The sequence below is a fragment of the Myripristis murdjan genome, chromosome 8, assembly GCF_902150065.1.
Source record: "Myripristis murdjan chromosome 8, fMyrMur1.1, whole genome shotgun sequence".
In the NCBI taxonomy this organism is placed as follows: Eukaryota; Metazoa; Chordata; class Actinopteri; order Holocentriformes; family Holocentridae; genus Myripristis; species Myripristis murdjan.
Window position 1 is genome coordinate 19,367,158 of NC_043987.1, and position 19,978 is coordinate 19,387,135.

Sequence of the window (19,978 nt, forward strand, 5' to 3'; positions counted from 1 at the left end):
GGATGGACACTGCAGGAGCTCCTTGTCACTGAACAGCACACTAGGCCTTTCCAAGAGCTCCGATTAGTAATTTGTTAACCTATCACCTAGACTTTTTTGTTTTTAATATTATCTGTTTATCTAGTTCATTTTGCATCAATATTCAGTTTGTGCAGCATGGTGAGTACCAGCTGAGCACAACATATTGAATGAACTGTATTCAGCATACTGAGGATATGATTACAGCTATTATGACGAGGCAAAACCGAACTGCATTTATTCTCCTGTAAGTCATTGTTATCTTTGGAAGATACATTTCCTCATAGCTGTTCTGTGTGTGGGCACCTTAAGATTTTGTGAGTCAATGAAACTGGCACAGAGTTTCACTATAAATAGAGTGCTCACACCGCATTTCTAATCCACCTGTTAGGACTCTTACTCAGCTCCTTGGATGAGAATGTGTTGATCTCCTATTGTAGAATGCATTGCACCGTCATTTGAAAGGAACAGCCGGCTGACTTGTCATCATTTACTGATGCATTTCTGTTAAATCTAAGTTAAGTAAGTTGTGTTTATTTCAGCTATCAAAAGTGACTGCTGTCTACAAAGCTGTATGCCTAATTTGCAATAAGGTCAGATGCAAAAATAAGGATTTATTTTATTTATTTATTTATTTATTTTGGACATCAAAGTCACATTCTTCTTGCACTTAACAGCCAGTGCTACCCTTTAGTCCCGATTTTGCAGAGACCAGGTAACAGGCAGGTAAGTTTAGCACCTAAGTTGTGGTAGTTTGTCAAGGTTGCAATTGTTGTAGCTGTATGAGTGCATTCACGGGGAAGGGCACCAGAAAAATCTTACTTTGCTTTTTCAGAACTCAACAAGTGTTTCTCTTAGGATTAACACCCAAATTTCTCCATTTTGAATCCCATTTATTATTCATTGTAGATGAAACTTTTTTTTTTTTTTTTTTTTTTACATAAAAGCTGATTTTAAGATTTGAATTGCTCACTCTTACCTGATATGATATGTTAATGAACGCTTTACAGTACACATTGAATTTTAATTTAATGTGTTTCCACCCTTTGCTCACTGGATGGCAGTGTTGCCTTTCCCCAGTACATCACTGTGGGTTGCTATTGTAGGGAGCTAGGGAGCTGATACAATGGCATATTGCAAGTGGGTATTTGTAAATATTATGTCCAAATGGATTTGTAGGAGTACAGTCTTCCTTCATCCATCCATGATTCTCATAATGGGTGCATGAGTGCTGATATCTATAACTGTAATTGTGATATCTTAAACTGGTGACACCCTTGTTGCCAGATAGTCACATAAAACAGTATACATTAATATCTTTTGCTGTGACTGTGAACATTACACTATTTGACCAGCACATAGAAGAATTTTGTTTCTTCTGTGGCTCTTGAAGTGGGCAGTACTGAGACAGTACCATCATTACACCAAGAACCGTTAAGGTTTGTTTCATAACTGTTTTCTTAGTTCTTCCTGCCAAAACAGTTGGTGAGATGGGATCTGCTGCTGAGTCACTGGTAGTTTGAAAGCATTTCACCAAATCTGAATCCAGTATTGAATCTGCCTGTTGGCTCTGAATCATTTTAATCCCATATTGAAGATTTTTACATCATAACAGAAGGACAAACCCATTTAGAAACCAGGCCCTTCTTAGCTTTAACTTAATGCAGTGCTGATGAATGCTCATCCACACACTTGTGCAACACCCTACCTCCACCTCTTTAGTTGACAATGCCACAAATAATGCATTTCACTGCATTCACATTTAATTTTGAGAGGTGTGCTCAATGTTTTGATTATTTGTGTGCAGTGTTAACCAACGAGTGGAGATGCAACCATAATGATAGTAAGTGGAGGGGGACTGGGGACTCAGGAAGAGGATGCATTCAACTTGGGGAAAAATCTGGGTATGTTGTTTGCCAGTTTGGAACTGGTTCTAAAAAAAGATCTGGATAATGGAAGCCAAACCTGGTGCAACTGATGCAAACAGGGAGATAATAACCACACAGGTAACCAGTCATTGCAAAAAATATATATATATAAATACATTTGTGTGTTTTTCTGTTGAGTCAATTAGGTGTCCAGTGGAGAATTGCTCCACAAGAGAATTTTTTTAATGTTAATACTGCAGCCAAACAATAAAGTTGCAGCCTTAGTACAATATTTTGGACGAGGGTTAGGTTAGTAAACAACAACAACAACAACAACAAAATTCTGATATTATTAAGCTGACATTAGGAAAAGAGTAGAGCAGTGACCCTTAACTCTAAACGAGGGAACATTTGTTATACAACATATTTGTTGATCAATTAAGATTACTGCCTTAATCTTAGCAGCTCAATCTCTTAAGAGCTTTTTATAACCTAAAATAAATACATAATATTGTACCTATTGCACGATCCCAAAAACTGTGCACGAGTATGCACATATTTTGAGGTGGTAGGTTACTTGCTGCTGATGTGTTTGTGTTTTTCTGTTCCTCAGAACTGACTTCAGTGGGCGTCAGGTCAAGGCTGCATGACTCTGAGTTGTGAAAAACATGAGAAGTTTTCTCGAGTGACCTTCAGGCATTGAATGCCAGATGTGTCAGTGACGTAAAATTAGTTTCCTTTCACACCATAACATCCAAAACATACAATAGCACTTAAATGAGCAAGTCTCCCACATCATAAACTTGTGTTTGTTCTGTGGCTAAAAAAACTAAATTGAAAATAATTGTAACTAAATTATTATTGAAATGCAAGAACGAAGTCTCTTCCTTTACCTTAAATCCAATTAGATAATCAATATGTGCTTTCTTCCTAATTTTGTTGTATGTTAACCTAATTGTTTGACTTGGGCATTCTCTTAAGAGATATTTGTTGATATTTTCTCTTTTTTTTATCCCATTCAGTTGTTTTTTAAGTCTTGCCAGTTGATGAAAACAAAAGAAGTTAACCATCAACTGCTAAAAAAATGAAGGCTGTGTGTTTGAGTAGGCTAGCCATGTGGTGCTCTGTGGCACATCTCTATTCAATCTGACATTTGACAGTTGTGTCAAGATGGTTCCCCTCTGATTAGGAGGAAAAGAAGCAGTACCCAAGTACGGTGTGACCCAACTTTATATATCTAAAATAAAATCGAAGGAAACTGACCTATTAATAATGAAGCACGAGTGTTATCATTAACACAAGTAGTCTAAATGGACGCTTTTATCGGAGCTGAAAATACAAGTGTAGAGGTGGTGTCTTGTTACAACGGCGTTAATGTCTTTCAAAATTACAGCAGCTCGTAATCCATTATATTGTATAGGGACACTCAGGGTTTATAAGTCAACAGGTTAAGTAATAAATCAGCCTCTAAGTCAGTTTTATCTCTGAAGCTTATGGGTCGATTACTGTTTTATTTGACGTCATAACATGTAGTTCACCTCACTTTAACTTGAAGCACTGTACATCCCACACTCTAGTCCTCTTCAGTTCAAAATCTCCTCATGCACATGCGCTGCACATGGTCTCACCTCAAAATCCCAAACTGGGGGTGGAGAAGAGTGTAGCTTCACTTTTGCTTGAATATTGTTTGGGTATGTTAGTATGTTTTGTATGTTACTTACCCATCTTGTGATTTTTCAGGAATATAAGGTTTCAGAACGTGCTTCTTATTCTCAAGATGGAGCTCCACAGCAGTCTTTATTTATTTATTATTATAATTTTAAGGTTACTATATAAATATTCTAACATGTATTATCACAAAGTTGTGATGTGTTAAAAATATACTGCAGAAAATGCTTTAGTAATAGTGTAAAAGATTAAAAAAAAAAAAAAATCAAGGAAGTGGGATAGGATCACACTAAACATACTACTAATGACTTCAGTCAGTCCCCTGTAAGACTATTATACTATTTTCTGTTAGTGCAGTTGGCCAGAGAAAAACAATGGAATAATTAAACTTATAACTTTGTCAGAATTAGTTAGCATTATTAAAAAAAACAAACAAAAAAAACAAAACAAAAAATGTATTCATTAGAATATCTACAATGCATACATTATTCTCCGAGTGACATTGGGGTATTTGATTTATGTCCAGTAGATGGCAATGTTGTCTATAAATTCTAACATGAATGTGTTTTTATTCAAACAAACATTCATGCATTCATTGAGCAGGCTGCAAGAATAATGTTGTTCATTCACTCAGGTCTCCTGATGGACAGCTGTAGAGCTGCAGGGGTGATTGGCCACCAACAAAAAAGTTAAATTGCTCAGTGACCGTGCAGCAAACTTCTTTGGGTGGGCGTAGGACAGAATCTCAATCCACCAATCCATTCGCAGTGTATACAACTGTTCACTTAAGGGATATTTTTAGCAGAGAACAATTAATGCAGCCGCTGCTCCTGCCGGCAGTGAGGTTACTTGAGCAGTTCAGCGAGTTTATAGATGAATAAATTGATTTTCTTTGAAAACACGTTAAAGGGCAAGTGAATTATCTATGGTATTTGAACTTTGAAATCCAGTTGCAATAGCAGTATGTATGAATATCATTGATATTTGAGTTGAAAGTGTGTCACATGGCTGAAGCACCCAAGCATAGAGATGATGACTATGGCAATAGGTAAACTGGAGACAGCATTTTGGTAAAACACCAGCAGTGTATCCCCCTGATGTAGAGGTTATCCCATCATGTGGGATCAGTCAGAATGATTGTGGCAGGACATAATTTGTGACATATGGGAAAAAAAATATATTATAGCATGAGTGTATATTGCAGATATGGGGTGATGAACTGTTTTTGAGGCTCGGCTGACCGTTCCTATGTGTTGCAGCACAAAGATTCTCATGACACTTGACAAAAGAGTAAAGAATCAATTAAACTGTGGAAGGATTGCGCTGGATGTGCTGTCAGTGATCTGCCTTGTGACAGTCTCTAATGATGGAGGTAGTATTCAGCTAATGAGGACAGCGCCTTTCTTCTGTCCTTCAGCTACCCCCCTTCACCCCCGCTTTCCTGTGTCTGGGTTGCCTGGCACTCCAGGAACCTTATGAGCAATAACTTTAAGTCATTTAGGCTGTGGTGGTCCAGTGGCCATGCCAAAGTGGGTTGTGTGACTTCTTTGTCTTTAATCTCTCTTTCCACATCTCTCTCCATTTCTCTCTCTCTCCATTTCTCTCTCTCTCTCTCTCTCTCTCTCTCTCTCTCTCTCTCTCTCTCTGCAAGGTTCCTTGCTGGGGTTCCCGGTTCAAAGAAAGAATAATAAAAACCTTTGCTGTTAGCTGCCAGAGAAAGGGAATGAATGATGGAAAAAAGGAGAGTGAAAGGGGTTGCTTATTTGCAAACACAAACACACACAGACACACACACACACAGACACACACACACACACACACACACACAGATCAAATGGTGAGTTGAGGTCCCCCCCCTAGGGCATGAACATGGATTAATGCGCTCTGTGCGATTATTTCATTTATAACTGTCCTGGACCTTTTCAGATAAGACCATTTTTCAGGTTGCCATCCATTAGCACCTTTAGACTGCATCTATTAGGCTGCCAAGCGCTCAGAGCTCGATTTAAAGGGCTAGCACCCTCCCTGTTCAGTTGTGTAGTAAAGCGCTTTTAAAGAGGAGTCAAGGCAATCTTGTGGCAAGTTAAGCTCAACTTATTCCCAAAAGACTGAGCTGGAAATCCTTTTAATTATTGATAAAACGACACTTTATGACACTACTATTTCCATTGTGAATATGAAGAAGGCATTTTTCATCATGGCAGAATATCATCCCCTGAAAAAAAGTTGCATTCACCAAATCAAGTGAGCTCAAATCCTGAGACACATTCCATACGATAATGTATTCTGTAAGTGAAAGCCATTCTTGCAAATCAGCATAAATCCGTTGCAGTACCTGCTACAGGGTTGTGTCCTTGAGCAGGCTGAGGGTTCATAAAATCACAACTGTATAACTAGCGCTCCCACAACCCATGTCCTATATACACAGCTCCAAAAATGTCCTTTCTTCCCTCTTCTATGGCCCTGTGGGACCCTCCTGCTGCCCCCTCTAAAACCAGCAGAGGAAGACGGTCTGTGAGACATGCAGTAAATGTAAAATGTAAAATGGCTGCCTTGGCTGGGATTCTCCTTCCTCAGCAGCTCGGTGCTCACTGACCCCATTAATCCAGGTGTTCATTCATCTACAGGATGACCCACCCACAGGCCGTTAAAGGCTCACCCTACTGTGTTTGCCCAGCCCCTGCCCAGCCCGGCCCCGGCCTCCTCACTTGCACTATACCCAATGTAATAGGGGCTGCCAATGAGCTAAGTACAGGCAGTCATATAAATGAGCCTTGGTAAATGTCAGGCCTTTTAATACCCAGTTGTAATGCCACATTTGTTTTGTGGGCTGTCATTTGTTTTTAGCGCAAGCCAAACTTGTTAAACCACTCTTTTCTCTCTCTCTCTTCCTCTCTCTCTCTCTCTCTCTCTCTCTCTCTCTCCCCCCTCCTCTTTTCTTTTAAGGAGTGAAGACAGAGAACTAGTCATGCAGAAAAAGAAGGAGGTATAACTTAATTGGAGGTTACAGTGGTCACCTCACAGCGTGTTATACATTATTGACAAGGATTCCTCAACAGTGAGCAAAAACAGCCGGTAAATAGGTGACCAATAAAAAGAGTTTCACACCGACTGAATGGCAGACCGGTGGACGTTGGTTTGTGCCGAGGGGTTCCTGTTTCGATGCAGACAGACAGGGTGAGCTTCAAGTGACAGAGGCACTCATGTTAATGTCATCCTCTGCTCACAGGCTTCGACAGGAGAGCTAATGTGTGGCCTCCGCTTCTGCCATTCTTACAAAGCGCTGTCTCTGTCACATAAAGAGAATGACCGTATGAATTGCAATGGCAGATGTGTTCGTGCAAATTGTGTGTGCGCCTCTGCAAAAATGTGCGCGCATGTGTGTAAATTGGCCTCCACACAGGTTTGAGGGGCTGTGTGCTTGGGTGCCGTCACGTTTTGTCTGTGTGTGTTTTTTTGCGTGTGTATTTGCACTTAACGTGTGCATGTGCGTGTCTATGGAAATGTATGTACAGACACACATGTTTCAGTGACTCTGCATCTCGCTCTGTGCACTTCAAGATTTATATACAAGCTCTGCCATGCTGCAAGAGCCAGACATACCTCGCGCTGCATTTCTCTTCCCTTGCTTTTTACTGCATTCCCACACGCAGAGACTGTAAAAGAGAGTGATTTACACACAAGTGAATAAATACTGTTGTCTGGTAATACTGTCTGTGTACCATACTCCTTCCATGCTGATTTCCAAAGCGTTGGCTGGTCCCAGTTTCTTTTAGAGGGTCAGAGGATCATTTTCTTTGGCCTCCTTGAACAAGAGGAGGATAGCAGGATTGTTACAGTAGCCAGGGTGGGAGAAAAGAGGAAAGATGCACAACAGCACAAGGAGAAGATCTTATATAGGGCGATATTTTCTTGAAATACAGAAGGGGAGCATTGCCAGTATGTGAATTAAGACTAAATTCACACCAGTGTTGTCGTGTGAATAGACACACAGAACAATTAAGAATGTGGATCACTGTCAGTGCCATGAGGTCTGCCCATGTGGTGACAGGTGGGATCGATATTGGCACTGATAGCTAATCAAACTGGCTAGAAGACGAGGAGTTATGCCAACAGTTGGAATGCATGGGAGAGTGTGAGGGAGGAGAGTCAGAGAGAGAGAGAGAGAGAGAGAAGGAGAGAGAAAAAGAAAAAGAGAGAGAGAGCGCCCTTATTATGTAGTGTGAGCTCAGCCAAGCTGTATATCCAACGTCTGTCTCCATAAGCCCCGAGCACTTGCTCTGTGTGCATCTACACAAAGAGAGATGCCAGTTGTCCTTGCACACAACACACACAAAACACACACACACACATTTCCCTCAAACCGACTACCGTAGCTTGTCTGACAAATTGAGCACATTTGTTCATAGGAGAAATTTTCATTGAGCAACTGGGTCTACTCTACGTCTCCTGTTGTTTCTCATTCAAAGGTTTCCTCCCCTCTTTCTCCGTCTGTGGGTAGATTGTTTACAGCAGGAAGTGCTTGGCATCCTCTCACTTGGCATTGGGAGACAGTGACTTGGCTGCTGCTGGTAGCCCAACATCATTCACAGTCCCAGTGCCTGCTTCACTCTAATTCATGTGCTTTTGGGAGCCATCCTTACCGGAATAGAGAGCATTTTTGTTGATTATTCCGTCTGTTTTTGATTACATCCTGGCTGGCCTTGGAGAGCTAGAGGACAATTTAGCTATCATTCCTAGATGGGTTAATGGGGCCCGGGCTCTAGGTTTAGGTGGAGGTTCAAAACAGTAGGTTGGCTGAAATTTTCTGTTGTTTTAGCAATGATTATTGCTTAGAAATTAAATGTTTGTGTGGGATTTCTCTTGCACGTGTGTGTTGTTTTTGGGTGTGTGTGTGTGTGTGTGTGTGTGCATGCCTGCATGCGTGTGTCTCTGTTTCTGTATATGTAGGCTCGTGTAAAACTGCATGTGTGTGCACTTCATTTATTTATTTATTTGATGAAGCTGTCAGTCATCAGATGTTTAAACCATGTCATGACTATTTGGCTGTGCCAGGCCCTGTTGTTTGCCCAGCTGTGATGTAGGACACACTGTGAAAGAGAGGATATTGGTATCTTTGAGGTACAAACAGAATTTGTGCCCTTTGACCTTCGCGATGGATATTGCATGGTCTGAATAGCGCTAGCTCCTGCATAAGTATTCCAATTGCTCTCTGCTGAAGTGCTAAGCCTGCTGGGGCTCTTTGTGCTGTGTAAGCTTGTGTTTCCTTGAGCATGCACCACCTGTCAACAAGGAGCACAACTGTTTTTGTGCGTGTGTGTGGGTGGCTGTGTGTGCGTGTTCATGTTCATTCATGGACCTCAAAAACATGCCTGATGAAACACTACCGGGAGCTAGGCAGTACAAGTCAAACATATATGTTATTTAAAGTCTGCTGTACAGTAGTAAGAGGTTGACGTTCTGCTATTATGGAGCTTTTAGACAATGTAATTGTATTCCAAAAGGGTTCGTGCCACTGTATGTGCATGTTAGTGCATGAGCGTATGCAAGTTTCCCAAGGGGCTACCCGATCCTATTACATTATCCAGCGCACATCAAAGGGTTAAGAGCTGTCTGCCTCTGTAGTCATTAAGCCCTCTCTGAGCCACAGTAAATCAACGCTGTGCCGGCAACAGCTGCTCTGATCACCTATTAAAACTTGCATAATGTGCCGTGTGTACAGAGTGGGGGCTGTAAGCTGACACCGGCCAATAGACTCCAGATAAAGGCCATCTTGAGCCCCTGATCTGGTTCTATGGTCAGGATAGTGAGGGAAGTGGAGCTGAGTGGGGAGAGATGACGGAAAAGGCTTGTCATTAAGGACAACTGCCTTAGGGCTTGAAACCACGCTGGCTAGAAGACGGATAGACCCTGTACTGTAGATGTATTTATATCTCAAGGCACCAGACTACAAGATGTTATCAAGCCTTTAGCCCGGTTGGCTGGGGTCTTTAAATCTTAATGCATTCAAGGCTGGGGTTTCCTGAGCAAATGCCTATTTGAAGTGATGAAAATAAAACTTTCTCTGATGTGATGGGAGCTGTATGTTCGACCTGGGTTTCAGAAAGCAGCATGCACGTATCAAATGTTTCTCAAAACTCTGAATACAAATAAATCTAGACATTGACACTGAGAAGATGCAGTGCCTCTCTGCACCCATCACCATCAGTTTGGTTTGGAGCAGAGGACTTGACCACAGGCTAGCTTTATCCACTGATCTGGTCAGGGGAGCAGAAATAGTGTGGAAATCAATAGCTGGGCTGGCTAGCTGGACTACTGTCAGTCTGCACATAAGCCCCCACTCAGGAGGCCTGTCTCCATGGAGACACAAACAGGGCATGAGACTGCCCTCAGGTGAATTCTCTGTGTAGCTCCGCCAGCTGAATTGGTCCATTTAGGTTTCATTTTCTTTCTTGTCTACATCTTTCTCTTTCTCTCTTTTTCTTTCACTTTCTCCCCTACTGTTCAACAGCAGGCCCCGAGCTCGACTCTTCTATGGCTTTCTTTTTCACTCACTCTGTTTCTCTTTCTCTCCCACTGATAGGTCGCAGGACTAAGACTCCAGAGAAGATATAAGGTGAAATTGGGTCCCTGTACATAACAACTGTCACAGGCCATTCAGGGAATGGATGTTGATTTGCCTCTGCCAGGGTTGCAGAGATGTTTGTCAGCTGATCTCATAGCATGGCTCATGCATGCTGCGCTCTTCCCACACTGTTTCTCTCCCTCTATTCATCCTCACGTCTCTCAAACATTTTTTTTTCATCTTCTCTCCATCTCTCTCTCTTTCTCTCTCTCTCTCTCTCTCTCTCTCTCTCTCTCTCTCACAAACACATGCACCAATCTCTTTTCAGCCTCTCACCTTTTTCATTAAACAGACCATATATGGCGTGTCCTCTATTTTCCTGCATCATCAGGTACATTTTGTGCTTTGAGTTTGCCTTGAATTTAGCACACCAACCCCTCTGGATTTGTTTGAGGAAAATGAGAGATGTCTCCAAAATGTCTGATCAAAGCCTAGCTTAGTTGCCCAGGGGCTTCAACTCGTGTTGATAAGATGTCCAAGTGCCAGTCATGGAGCTTATGACTGCCTAGTATCCAAGCAGATTGTATATTTTTAAAGTGCTAGATATAAACAGGGAGGAGAGGAGAGGAGAGCCCTCCAGTGAAGGACATAGATGTGTTTAAGGGCTCTGGCAATCTGCGCTGGGGGTCTGGCAGCTGGGCAGGATTCTTTTATATCCTGCTATGACTGGCACTTTTATACACACATATAGGCATGCATGCATGGGTTCATGCTCTGGCTCTCACTCTCTCTCTCTCTCCCTCTCTCTCTCTCTCTCTCTCTCTCACTCACACACACAAACACACACACACACATACACGTTCAAGCCAGTGCTGGCTAATGCAAGCTAACAGCAGTGCGTTTATGTGTGTGTGAAAGTCTATGCCTACATGTTTTAATTACCCTAAGAGATTTGGGGTGAATATATCCTTTTTCTTTGTGACTCTCTGGAATAGACCACCTTGTTTCCTATGATAGGGGAAATCCTCCTCCTCGCATTCTTTCTGTCTTTCTAATTTGTCCCCCTGCACTCTACCTGGCAGTGCACATCAATCCAAAAGGGGTTTTTTTGCCGTGCCAAACAACTACAACAGCAATAAAGAGACAAGGACAGATGTGGGCAGCCAGGTAGGGGTGGGGAAGGATGATAAAGGCAGAAGACTGAATGAATGACTGAGACCAAAAATCAGTTATTACCGCAACATACTGCCCATATACAGTAAGTCAGTCCACAGAAATTTCCATGCAGAAAGGGCAATAGTGTTTCAGTGGCATTGGCCTTGTGAGAATTGGATTTTGTTTAGTGATTTGTACTGTTGCCATAGCAGCATAGTCATTTTTTTATTTGCTTCTATCAGGTCAGTGCTTCTGAGGAATTACATTCAAAGATTCAGATTGCATGGTACCAGTTCTTCATGCTTGTAATGTACTGTATTGTTGACATAATAGTGGAGGAAGTAGGTTATTGTCATGCTGTATGAGACATGTGTAAGCACACCTACAAGAGAGAAAGAGCGAGAGACAGAGAGCGGCATACACACACACACACGCACACAGAGCCACCAGTTCACGCGTTTGCACTCTCACACACGTGCAGCAACATATAGAAACAAACAGGCCCATATTCTTCTGGCCCCAGGCAGGAGCTATTGTATTGTGATTAATGGAGTGTCTCCTGTCCCTGTAGCCGCGGGGCTGTGCAGTGGTCTACTGGGAGCCCGGGGATGCTTGGTGGCCTTTCTCCCAGGTTTCCTCTCTCCTGACTCAGCACCAGCTGTGCGCACCAGCAGGAAAAAGAACATGCAGAGGTAAAAAAAAAAAAAAAAATAGTTCACATGAGGTTCATGGTATAGCATGACCCTAAGACAGTCAGTTAGACAATAGCCTTTCTTTTACCTGACAGCAAGCCAGCCAAAGCATAGCAAGTGAGGCATGGCAAAGCACAGGTTTGAGAGGCAGGCCCCTTATGCTCTGAGAAATAATGGCAGCTACAAATGATGTCATGTGGTAACAGGATATACTGTCTAAGTAACCCAAAAAGAACACAGTCAAGTGAAGAGAGCACAGCATGTTTTATAACGACATGTTATAAAAGCCCCCTTTCATTGTAAAGATGTTTATGCTAGATCATCTGGATATGATTGCAGCTTGTAGTGAATCACCACAGTACTGCATCCAGACAGAGACACTTAATCAAAAGCTGAACTTGGCAAATTTGTCTTGCGATTTGGAGACAATCTCCAACAGTTGCCCTGGCTGACTCCGTGCCCAGAAGCCACCCTGGCATTAGGGGAGGCTGAGCTGTATGGCAACAATGGCAGGCGTGCCAGTGGAGCCAGGCAGTTATCGTGGGGGCGACCATGGTGGGCTGTCAGGAGAGAGCTGTGTGGCAGCACTGTGTGGTTGGAGCGCCTGCTCTCTCCATAATGGAACAGCTGTTTGGAGCACGGTGCGCCAGGGCGCTGGAGCACAGAGTAAATAGAGGAGAAGAGCAATGTAAACAGGGATGGGATGGAGGGAGCTGCTTGCCTGCTACCGTGAAAGGGGGTAAACACCCCAGAGAACTAGACAGAGGGGTTGTCGACACAAGAATGCACAAACAGCACTACACAGGAGGGTGAGGAGGGATGGGCGGGGGGCTGTTGTAAAAGATGGAAGCAGTAATGCTCTGCTCCAGCCTCAGTTCCCATTCAGTACATGACCAGTATGCTATTTTGTTGGACAGTTAATCATAAAGGTTGTGATAATAATCACACTTTTTACAGAGGAGACCAATCAAGGTTTCTCAGATTTGCACTTAGCATCCTTAATAGGAGCCCATGGGTTGATTATGTGCAGCCCGGCTTAATTGAACTTGATTTTAGGTGCAATTGATTGTCAGAGATTGCTGCAGCTAATTGCACCAGTCTCACATTCTGGATCACACATCTCCCTCCTAAGAGGGCCAAAGGCCTTTCTTCATTATTTATGAGGTGTAGAGCATTTCCAGCTGTCCTACACTTACAGATGGGACAGTATGAGAAGGCGACTGACCTCTTTTATGACTGGCTGTAACTTTTCCTGCCATTATTGGGTCAGTACAATATTATGGACACTGAAAGATCTCATGACAGATTTGGAGGAAGGATGGTGGGGCATATGCCACTCTAATGTTGAGGCAGTACCATTTTGTAACAGACACTGAGGGGGACACAGGAAGGCATCCAAATAAGGTAGACTAAGCCCAGGTTCTTGGAGGTGTTGAGGCCAATTTAGCAGACACAACTGACATGCAGCCCTGCCACCAGACGTGCAGGCTGACCCTGGAGTGCCCCCTCAAGAATCTAATAAAGCACAAAACCCTAAGTTCCCATGATAACCTCCATGTTCTGAGCTCTACAGAAATCCCCGGAGTTGCACAGCACCCCCTTGGGACCACTTAACAGTTCAGCCTGGGGTCTCTCTGTTGTGACTGTGCAGCCGGGTCTCAGCACAGCTCTGGAACTGCCCTGATCTTCATCTTTTATCCACAGGTAGTTCACGTCCACAAAGAGCAGCAGTCTGGATACTGTGACAAAAAAAAGCATAGACAACTCTACAAGCTGCATCCATCCACTGATTATGCAGTATTCAGTGATTGCTGTCAAGTTGAGTAAATATGTTATGAGTTAACGGGTTATAGGCTAGACATAGCTGAGATAGCTGAGACCGTGTGGCTCGTCAAATCTCCTTCTTCCCCAAAACTCTCATGGGCTTTCATAAATTGCCTTCGAGCAGACAATCATCCATAAATAAGGTAATCGCTTTTTGCTTGTTCCCTATTTGTACATGCTGATTTCCCTCTCTTTGACTTTCTCCTTTCATTTTCTTCCATCACTCAGCTGCATTGTGAGCCTACACCACTGTCACACACTAAACACAGAGCAGAGGGAAACAGAGGGAAACGTGTTGCAAAGATGATGTTTGGATAAAAGAGGATAACGATACAGACTGACCCACAAACACAAAGAGGGAAGACCCAGATTATGCACGTGGCGTCTTTGTTATTTTCTCAACATCACGTAAACAGTGTGGCGATATTACATCAGAGTATGTGAACAACATATGTAGCGAGGAGCAACAGTAATCCCATGTAATACTGTGAAAAGCTCTTTTAGCATAGCTGATACAGAATCTTTACAAGCCACTGATAATGAGCAACAGAGAAATGGATTAGGGGTGGCATGGCTGGATCTGGGCCATGGCAAGCAACACACAGCACGGTTAGAGAGTTGACTGTGTGTGCGTGTGTGTGTGTGTGTGTGTGTGTGTGTGTGTGTGTGTGTGTGTGTGTGTCTATGCCAGAGAAGAGTGTGTATTAGCAGAGCATATCCCTATGAGGAAGCACAGGCATTTACAAACAGCAGGTGGTTTAGCATTCAATACACCTCTGAAAGCCAGCCATTGTGTATGCTGTGTGCACACACACACTTTCGGCTTTTGGAGGTGTCATGCACTTCAAACTGTTTAAGGTGTCATTCCTTAATCCAAACCTAAACAAATGGAAGTAAGTATTTTTTACCTGTAGATTTGTCAACAAAGCCCATAAACACTGGTAACATGTGACAGCTTTGTCTCAAACGTGCCTGTTTTAATGATGTCACTTTTTTTTTTTTTTTAATTATTTATAATGTTTGCAAATACTACAGCAAATTTGACTGTTCTTTTCTTCAAATAAAAAAACAGTTTTTAAAATCCTCACATCTGCAAGTCTTGCTCCTCAATATATCTGTACATATAAATGCAGACATCATAGAAGTGTTTTATATACCAAGGCTGCACATTTGATTCACCGCATAGAGGAAGGTAGTGCTTGGAAAATCCTGCAGTACTATAGATGCAGAACGGATGGGTTATTACTGGACCATAATTGATATGCTCCCAAAATTAATGACGAGGGCTTTAATGCCCCTTAAGAAGAAGCAGAGTCAGCGTCTGAGTGATCTGTTTGTCCCACTCTCCTCTCCTAGTACCTTGTTGCAATCCAGGCTCTTACCTAAACCTGACTGCAACACACACACACACAGACACACTAACACAGACACAAGACTGTGTGTCCCCTGCTCAACCCCCCAGCAGTCAGAGGCCAGACAGGGTCAGGCAGAGGGCGAGACATTTATGAGGTGTAGATATTTGTGCAGGGAAGCATTCCTCCCGTTGACTCTGGGCAACACAGTCTGGATGCCGAGCGAGCTGCACCAGACAGGCAGTGAAAAATAAAGGTGGGATAACATGTTGAGTGAGAGGTAACAGGCTCCATTGTATATATTCAAGATTCTGATAAAAATAAGGAAAACAGTAAATCACTTCTGTACCTGTATTGTTCGAGAGGGGTATTTTTTTTGGTTTGTTTTGTTGTTTTAATTTTGAAAGTGCTCACACTCCAAATCCAACCTTAATTGTCCATATTAGTTCCCACATAGATCTAATCTTGGTCATGTATCTCCTTAGCACAGAGAGGTAATGAAGCAAAACCTTCTCAAAACATATGATAATTACCTAATCCTCCCACACGCCCATTCCCATCCCCATGCTAAGCCCCAGTGGTGACCGCAAGAGTCCCTCCCACCCTGAAGCTGCTGATGCAGGAAGGGCCATGGCTTGGACATGGGGCACTGGCCATAGTCAACACAAAAGGTTGTGGTGGTAAACAGCACTGTTTGTGTTCACTGGGCCACTGCTGGAGATGACTGATGTGCCCATTAACCCCCGTCTGGGCAGCAGGGGGGAGGGGCGGCAGTGCTAGGGCTCCATGCAGGACAAAAAGACCCCTGGGCCTGCAGAGAAAGGTCACTGACCCATATTGTGCCTCCCTGAGGGCATGCCAGCAGGGTTATTGCACTGATTCAGGTTACGGAGATTGCCTTTGTCAAAGCTGATGAGCAAATGCAAATGTGCAGATAGCTTATGGATCATATGGTGGGATAGAGTAATATAGCTTGTGCTCCAGGCAGTGAAGGGATAAGGATACACATTGTTGCTGTCATTCTGCGCGCTGTTTTAGGATGTCAGTATTTGGAAATGTATGATTCTACTCCGTGGAAGTGTACAATAAAGAGCAGAATAAAGAGCAGGCGATCTGATTTTTTTCTTTTTCTTTTTTTTGTGATGTGGTGCAGTGTGCTTTCTATTCCACTAGAGAGCGCCTTTCCTTATGGCTGCAATCCTGCATGCAGGAGGTCTGAAAAAAGTGACTGCATGGATTTGTTTTTTCTGATCAGAAAAGAGTAATACATTGAACTGAAATAAGATCTGATATTTTCAGTAATGGTATTTATTCATATGCCATCTATAAAAATCTTTTACAGATTTTTTTATGTAAAGTTTTCAACACAAATACAGAATTTACACATTTACAAATCTTTAAAAACATTAATACACTCAAGGCTGATGGAAATTCCCCTTGGGGCTAAGGACAAAACTTGGCATAATGAGTCAAAGTAGTAATTGATCATTTAGTTTTGGGAACCTTTTGGGCCTTTTTCTTGGTTGCGTTCTTCCCCACAGACACATTAATCAAGAAACCAGTTCATTTTAAAGGAAAAAAAGGAAGAAAAAAACAAACAAACAAACAAACATAAAACAAAGAAAGAAAGTAAAAAAGAAACAGCAAATATACATCATCATGAATCACCAAATTTCACATCCATCTCTGAGAATGAGTCAACATCTAATATTTACACAGCTTGGCAGGTAAACTCAATGGGCTTTTTTCAATGCCATGACACATCTGTCTCTTTATTTACTATGGAACTCAAAGCTCACATGAACTTAGTTGTGTCAATGGGTACACATTCCCACATCCTCTTTTTTTCAAAAATCAGTTTACCTCCCTTTTAATACATTAACAAATCCAGTAATTTCATCAAACATTTGTGGACAAAAGTAGCATTTGCACCTGTACTGACTTACAGTAGTCTACCTCTCTAAAGTCAGTATTCTCTCTTTGGCTTGATGGACCCTTTGGACAACAACATGTTGTCTCGTCTGTCTTTTAAAGGCAATAGCTTAGCAAATTAGCTAAACTTTAATCTATCCATCAATTACAGCACCGAAGAAAACACTCCAAAACTTGTAATAAGGCTCATTTGTCTCTGTCACTAAAACAGAGGTTTTCAGAGATAGGTCTCAAATATCCAGCACATTCATATCGCACCCTATTCCCTTTGTCTGAAACACACACACACATACACACACACACACATACAAACACACACACACGCTATGCTTGATGTTAATATCTTTAGACATCTGAAGATTTTGTTATTATTCAGTATGATGCAGAGCAAAGCATTGTTTTACATTTGGATTCAACTACAAAAATTCTGAAAATAGTAAAATAGGTGCAAAAAAATGCTGGGTTTAGCTTAGGTGTCTTGATGGGAAATGGCAGGTGCAGTAAGATGAAAGGGGACACAGAAAAATAATGAAATTCATTCACAGAGGTTTTGTGGATGAGAAGAATCCAGTGTTGCTTTATTTCTTTTCACTAGGTGGCCTCTACAAGACCAGAGTTTTATTAAGAAATGCAAATGCGACATCACACCAAGAAAAACAATGTCACATTCTCATAAAGCGCTCTTGGCATGGTGAACAAACAGCAACATTGACAATAAATAAAATGTTGACGAACAAAATAAAAACTTTGTGAACAAAGAATACTCAGGATTGCATATCAAACAATAAAGAAAAAAAACTGACAAAAATGTACTTGGCACAAATAAAATAAACTTAAGTAATTATCAGATTGAGTGAACCTATTCTATGTCCATTGCTTTGTGAATCTGATTGTCCTTCACAGTTAGCATTGAGTACGTGCATGTACTGTACAAAATAGACACAGATGGCTGATGAAACTAAAATGGACTAATTCCAAGAAATTGTCAATATTCAACCTCTTACTTTGTCAGTACCTTGACCTTCTTAGCCACTTTTCCAGGTGGCCTTTTGCCACATATTTTTGCACTAAACAAAACTGCAGTTACATGTGCAAGAAATCATTGTCACGATGCAAAGCCAATATATATGCAAATAGTGAAGGACAAGTATTCTATAAGAAGTTACCAGTGATTTCTGATTTGATTTCAGTACAGGTGCTTGACATATGTTAAATTTAAATAAAGGAAATAAAGATCTTATAGACACTTTGGTATTTTACAGGTCGTAATGTGCTGAACTATGCACTCAAGAGTGCAATGCACATGCAACACATTTTCCTTAACTGACCCAGTCTTGTTCTAAATTGATTTGTGTGGGCATGATTATAGTGATGCCATGACACTCATCACACACAAACATTGTGTCAAAAAAGTATATTTATCTCATTAGTCTTAATTCTTTTGTGACCCGTGATTGCAGTCCAGTGGGATCTGCCTTGTGTTGATGACAAACTGAAAGGTACATAAATAAAAGGTGTTTATAAAATAGGACAACAAAAATGTGAAGTAACAGGACACTTTTACAAAAAGCCACTTGACCTATTTTTTAAACAGGATGACCCCCCTCTCTCAGAAAGTGAGTCTTGTCCTGTAATAGACTAAATCCTTCTCTCTTTGTCTGTGCTCTGTCTGTCTGTCTCAGCAGGGCATGTGCAGTGCAACACTAACATCTTCAATCTTGACTTCCTAAAGCAAAGAAAACAACAACAACAACAAAAAAACAACATATCCTACACCCATAGAAAAATAAATCAATCGCAAACATGGAAAGATACATCTCATATATACAATAAACTCCTATATAAAATAGCTTTTATGTACATATAGACAACAGACAACAATACAACTAATAATTGAACTGTACAATGTACACCTGAACAGTTAAGACAGGCGAGAGGTACTGAAGTGTATGGCTTAATTGGAAAGAATTCAAACTATTTACAGACATCAACTTTATCTACATCTTTTACATTTTTTCAACATCCCTGGAATGATGAGGTCCAGGGAGAGCCCCCTGCCTCACTTTCGTTCTCATTCCCTCAGGTAAGGCTACCTTAAAGGATTGGTCCTCAGAGACCAGTCAGCCTCATGGTACTTTGCACAGTCCAGTGCACTGTCAGCTCTCCTTTGGTGACCTAACAGGAGTTGGGAACATGGTCCCAAAACTCAGACATGAAGCTGTCAATCACATGTCATCTATTAAAAATAGATGAGCTAGACCAGTGAAGGTCAGTCAGTGAATTCTGTGATGCCCAGGAAGACCCAGACTTTCATCTATAGTTCTCCTAGAAAGGGTGCATATCAGGACTGGTGATCCCCTCCCCTTCCGCAAAGGTTAAGAAGCCTTGCACTCCAGTGTGTAGCCTCAGACAGCCCCGCTTTGGTGCTGACGTCAAGTCCAGGGGTCCTTAAGGCAAAGCCATGGACACCTTGGAACACCATTCTTCCCTCCAAGGCTGGAAGGTCTTTTAGGTAAAGCTGCGGACTCTGAGCCTTCCTCCAACAGAGGGGTCCATCAGTAGTAACCTCAAGGGAGTGGCCTCAGCAGAGGATGGACACCCCTTCAGCAGTGACCAGCTGACCAGTGGTGGGGTCATATGTCCCGGCCAGGTAGTAGAGGTCTGGGGGGGTGCTGTTGGGTTTCTGGTTGCGGGTCAGACGCTCATACTCCTCCCTGCTCACCACCTGGCACTTATGAGAGATTGTCTGGACGTCATTCTCATCCTCATGGCATGATTGGTATAGTGCATGCTGGAGGATAGGAAAATGAAAAGTTAGCTGTACCATCATACTTCAAAATCAACCAAAGAGGTAATGTTTTAAATCTATTAAAGTTACTCTATAGACTTAATGTCCATAAAACT

The 19,978-nt window shown here is 42.0% G+C and overlaps 1 protein-coding gene and 1 long non-coding RNA gene across 2 annotated transcripts in view; one reads left to right on the forward strand and one right to left on the reverse strand.

Annotated features, from left to right (window-relative positions):
* Positions 1-466: 466 nt before the first annotated feature.
* LOC115362928 (uncharacterized) lies at positions 467-14,873 on the forward strand. The gene is made up of 5 exons (XR_003928571.1): positions 467-744; positions 10,138-10,170; positions 11,846-11,966; positions 13,540-13,670; positions 14,019-14,873. It is a non-coding gene; the product is annotated as an uncharacterized LOC115362928 (long non-coding RNA).
* A 2,120-nt stretch (positions 14,874-16,993) lies between these two features.
* bahcc1a (BAH domain and coiled-coil containing 1a) overlaps positions 16,994-19,978 on the reverse strand; it is a 71,249-nt gene continuing 68,264 nt past the window's right edge. The window contains exon 29 of the mRNA XM_030057319.1: positions 16,994-19,865. Within this exon, the coding sequence (XP_029913179.1) occupies positions 19,656-19,865 (210 nt within the window). The 3' untranslated portion in view covers positions 16,994-19,655. The remainder of the gene's footprint in view (positions 19,866-19,978) is intronic.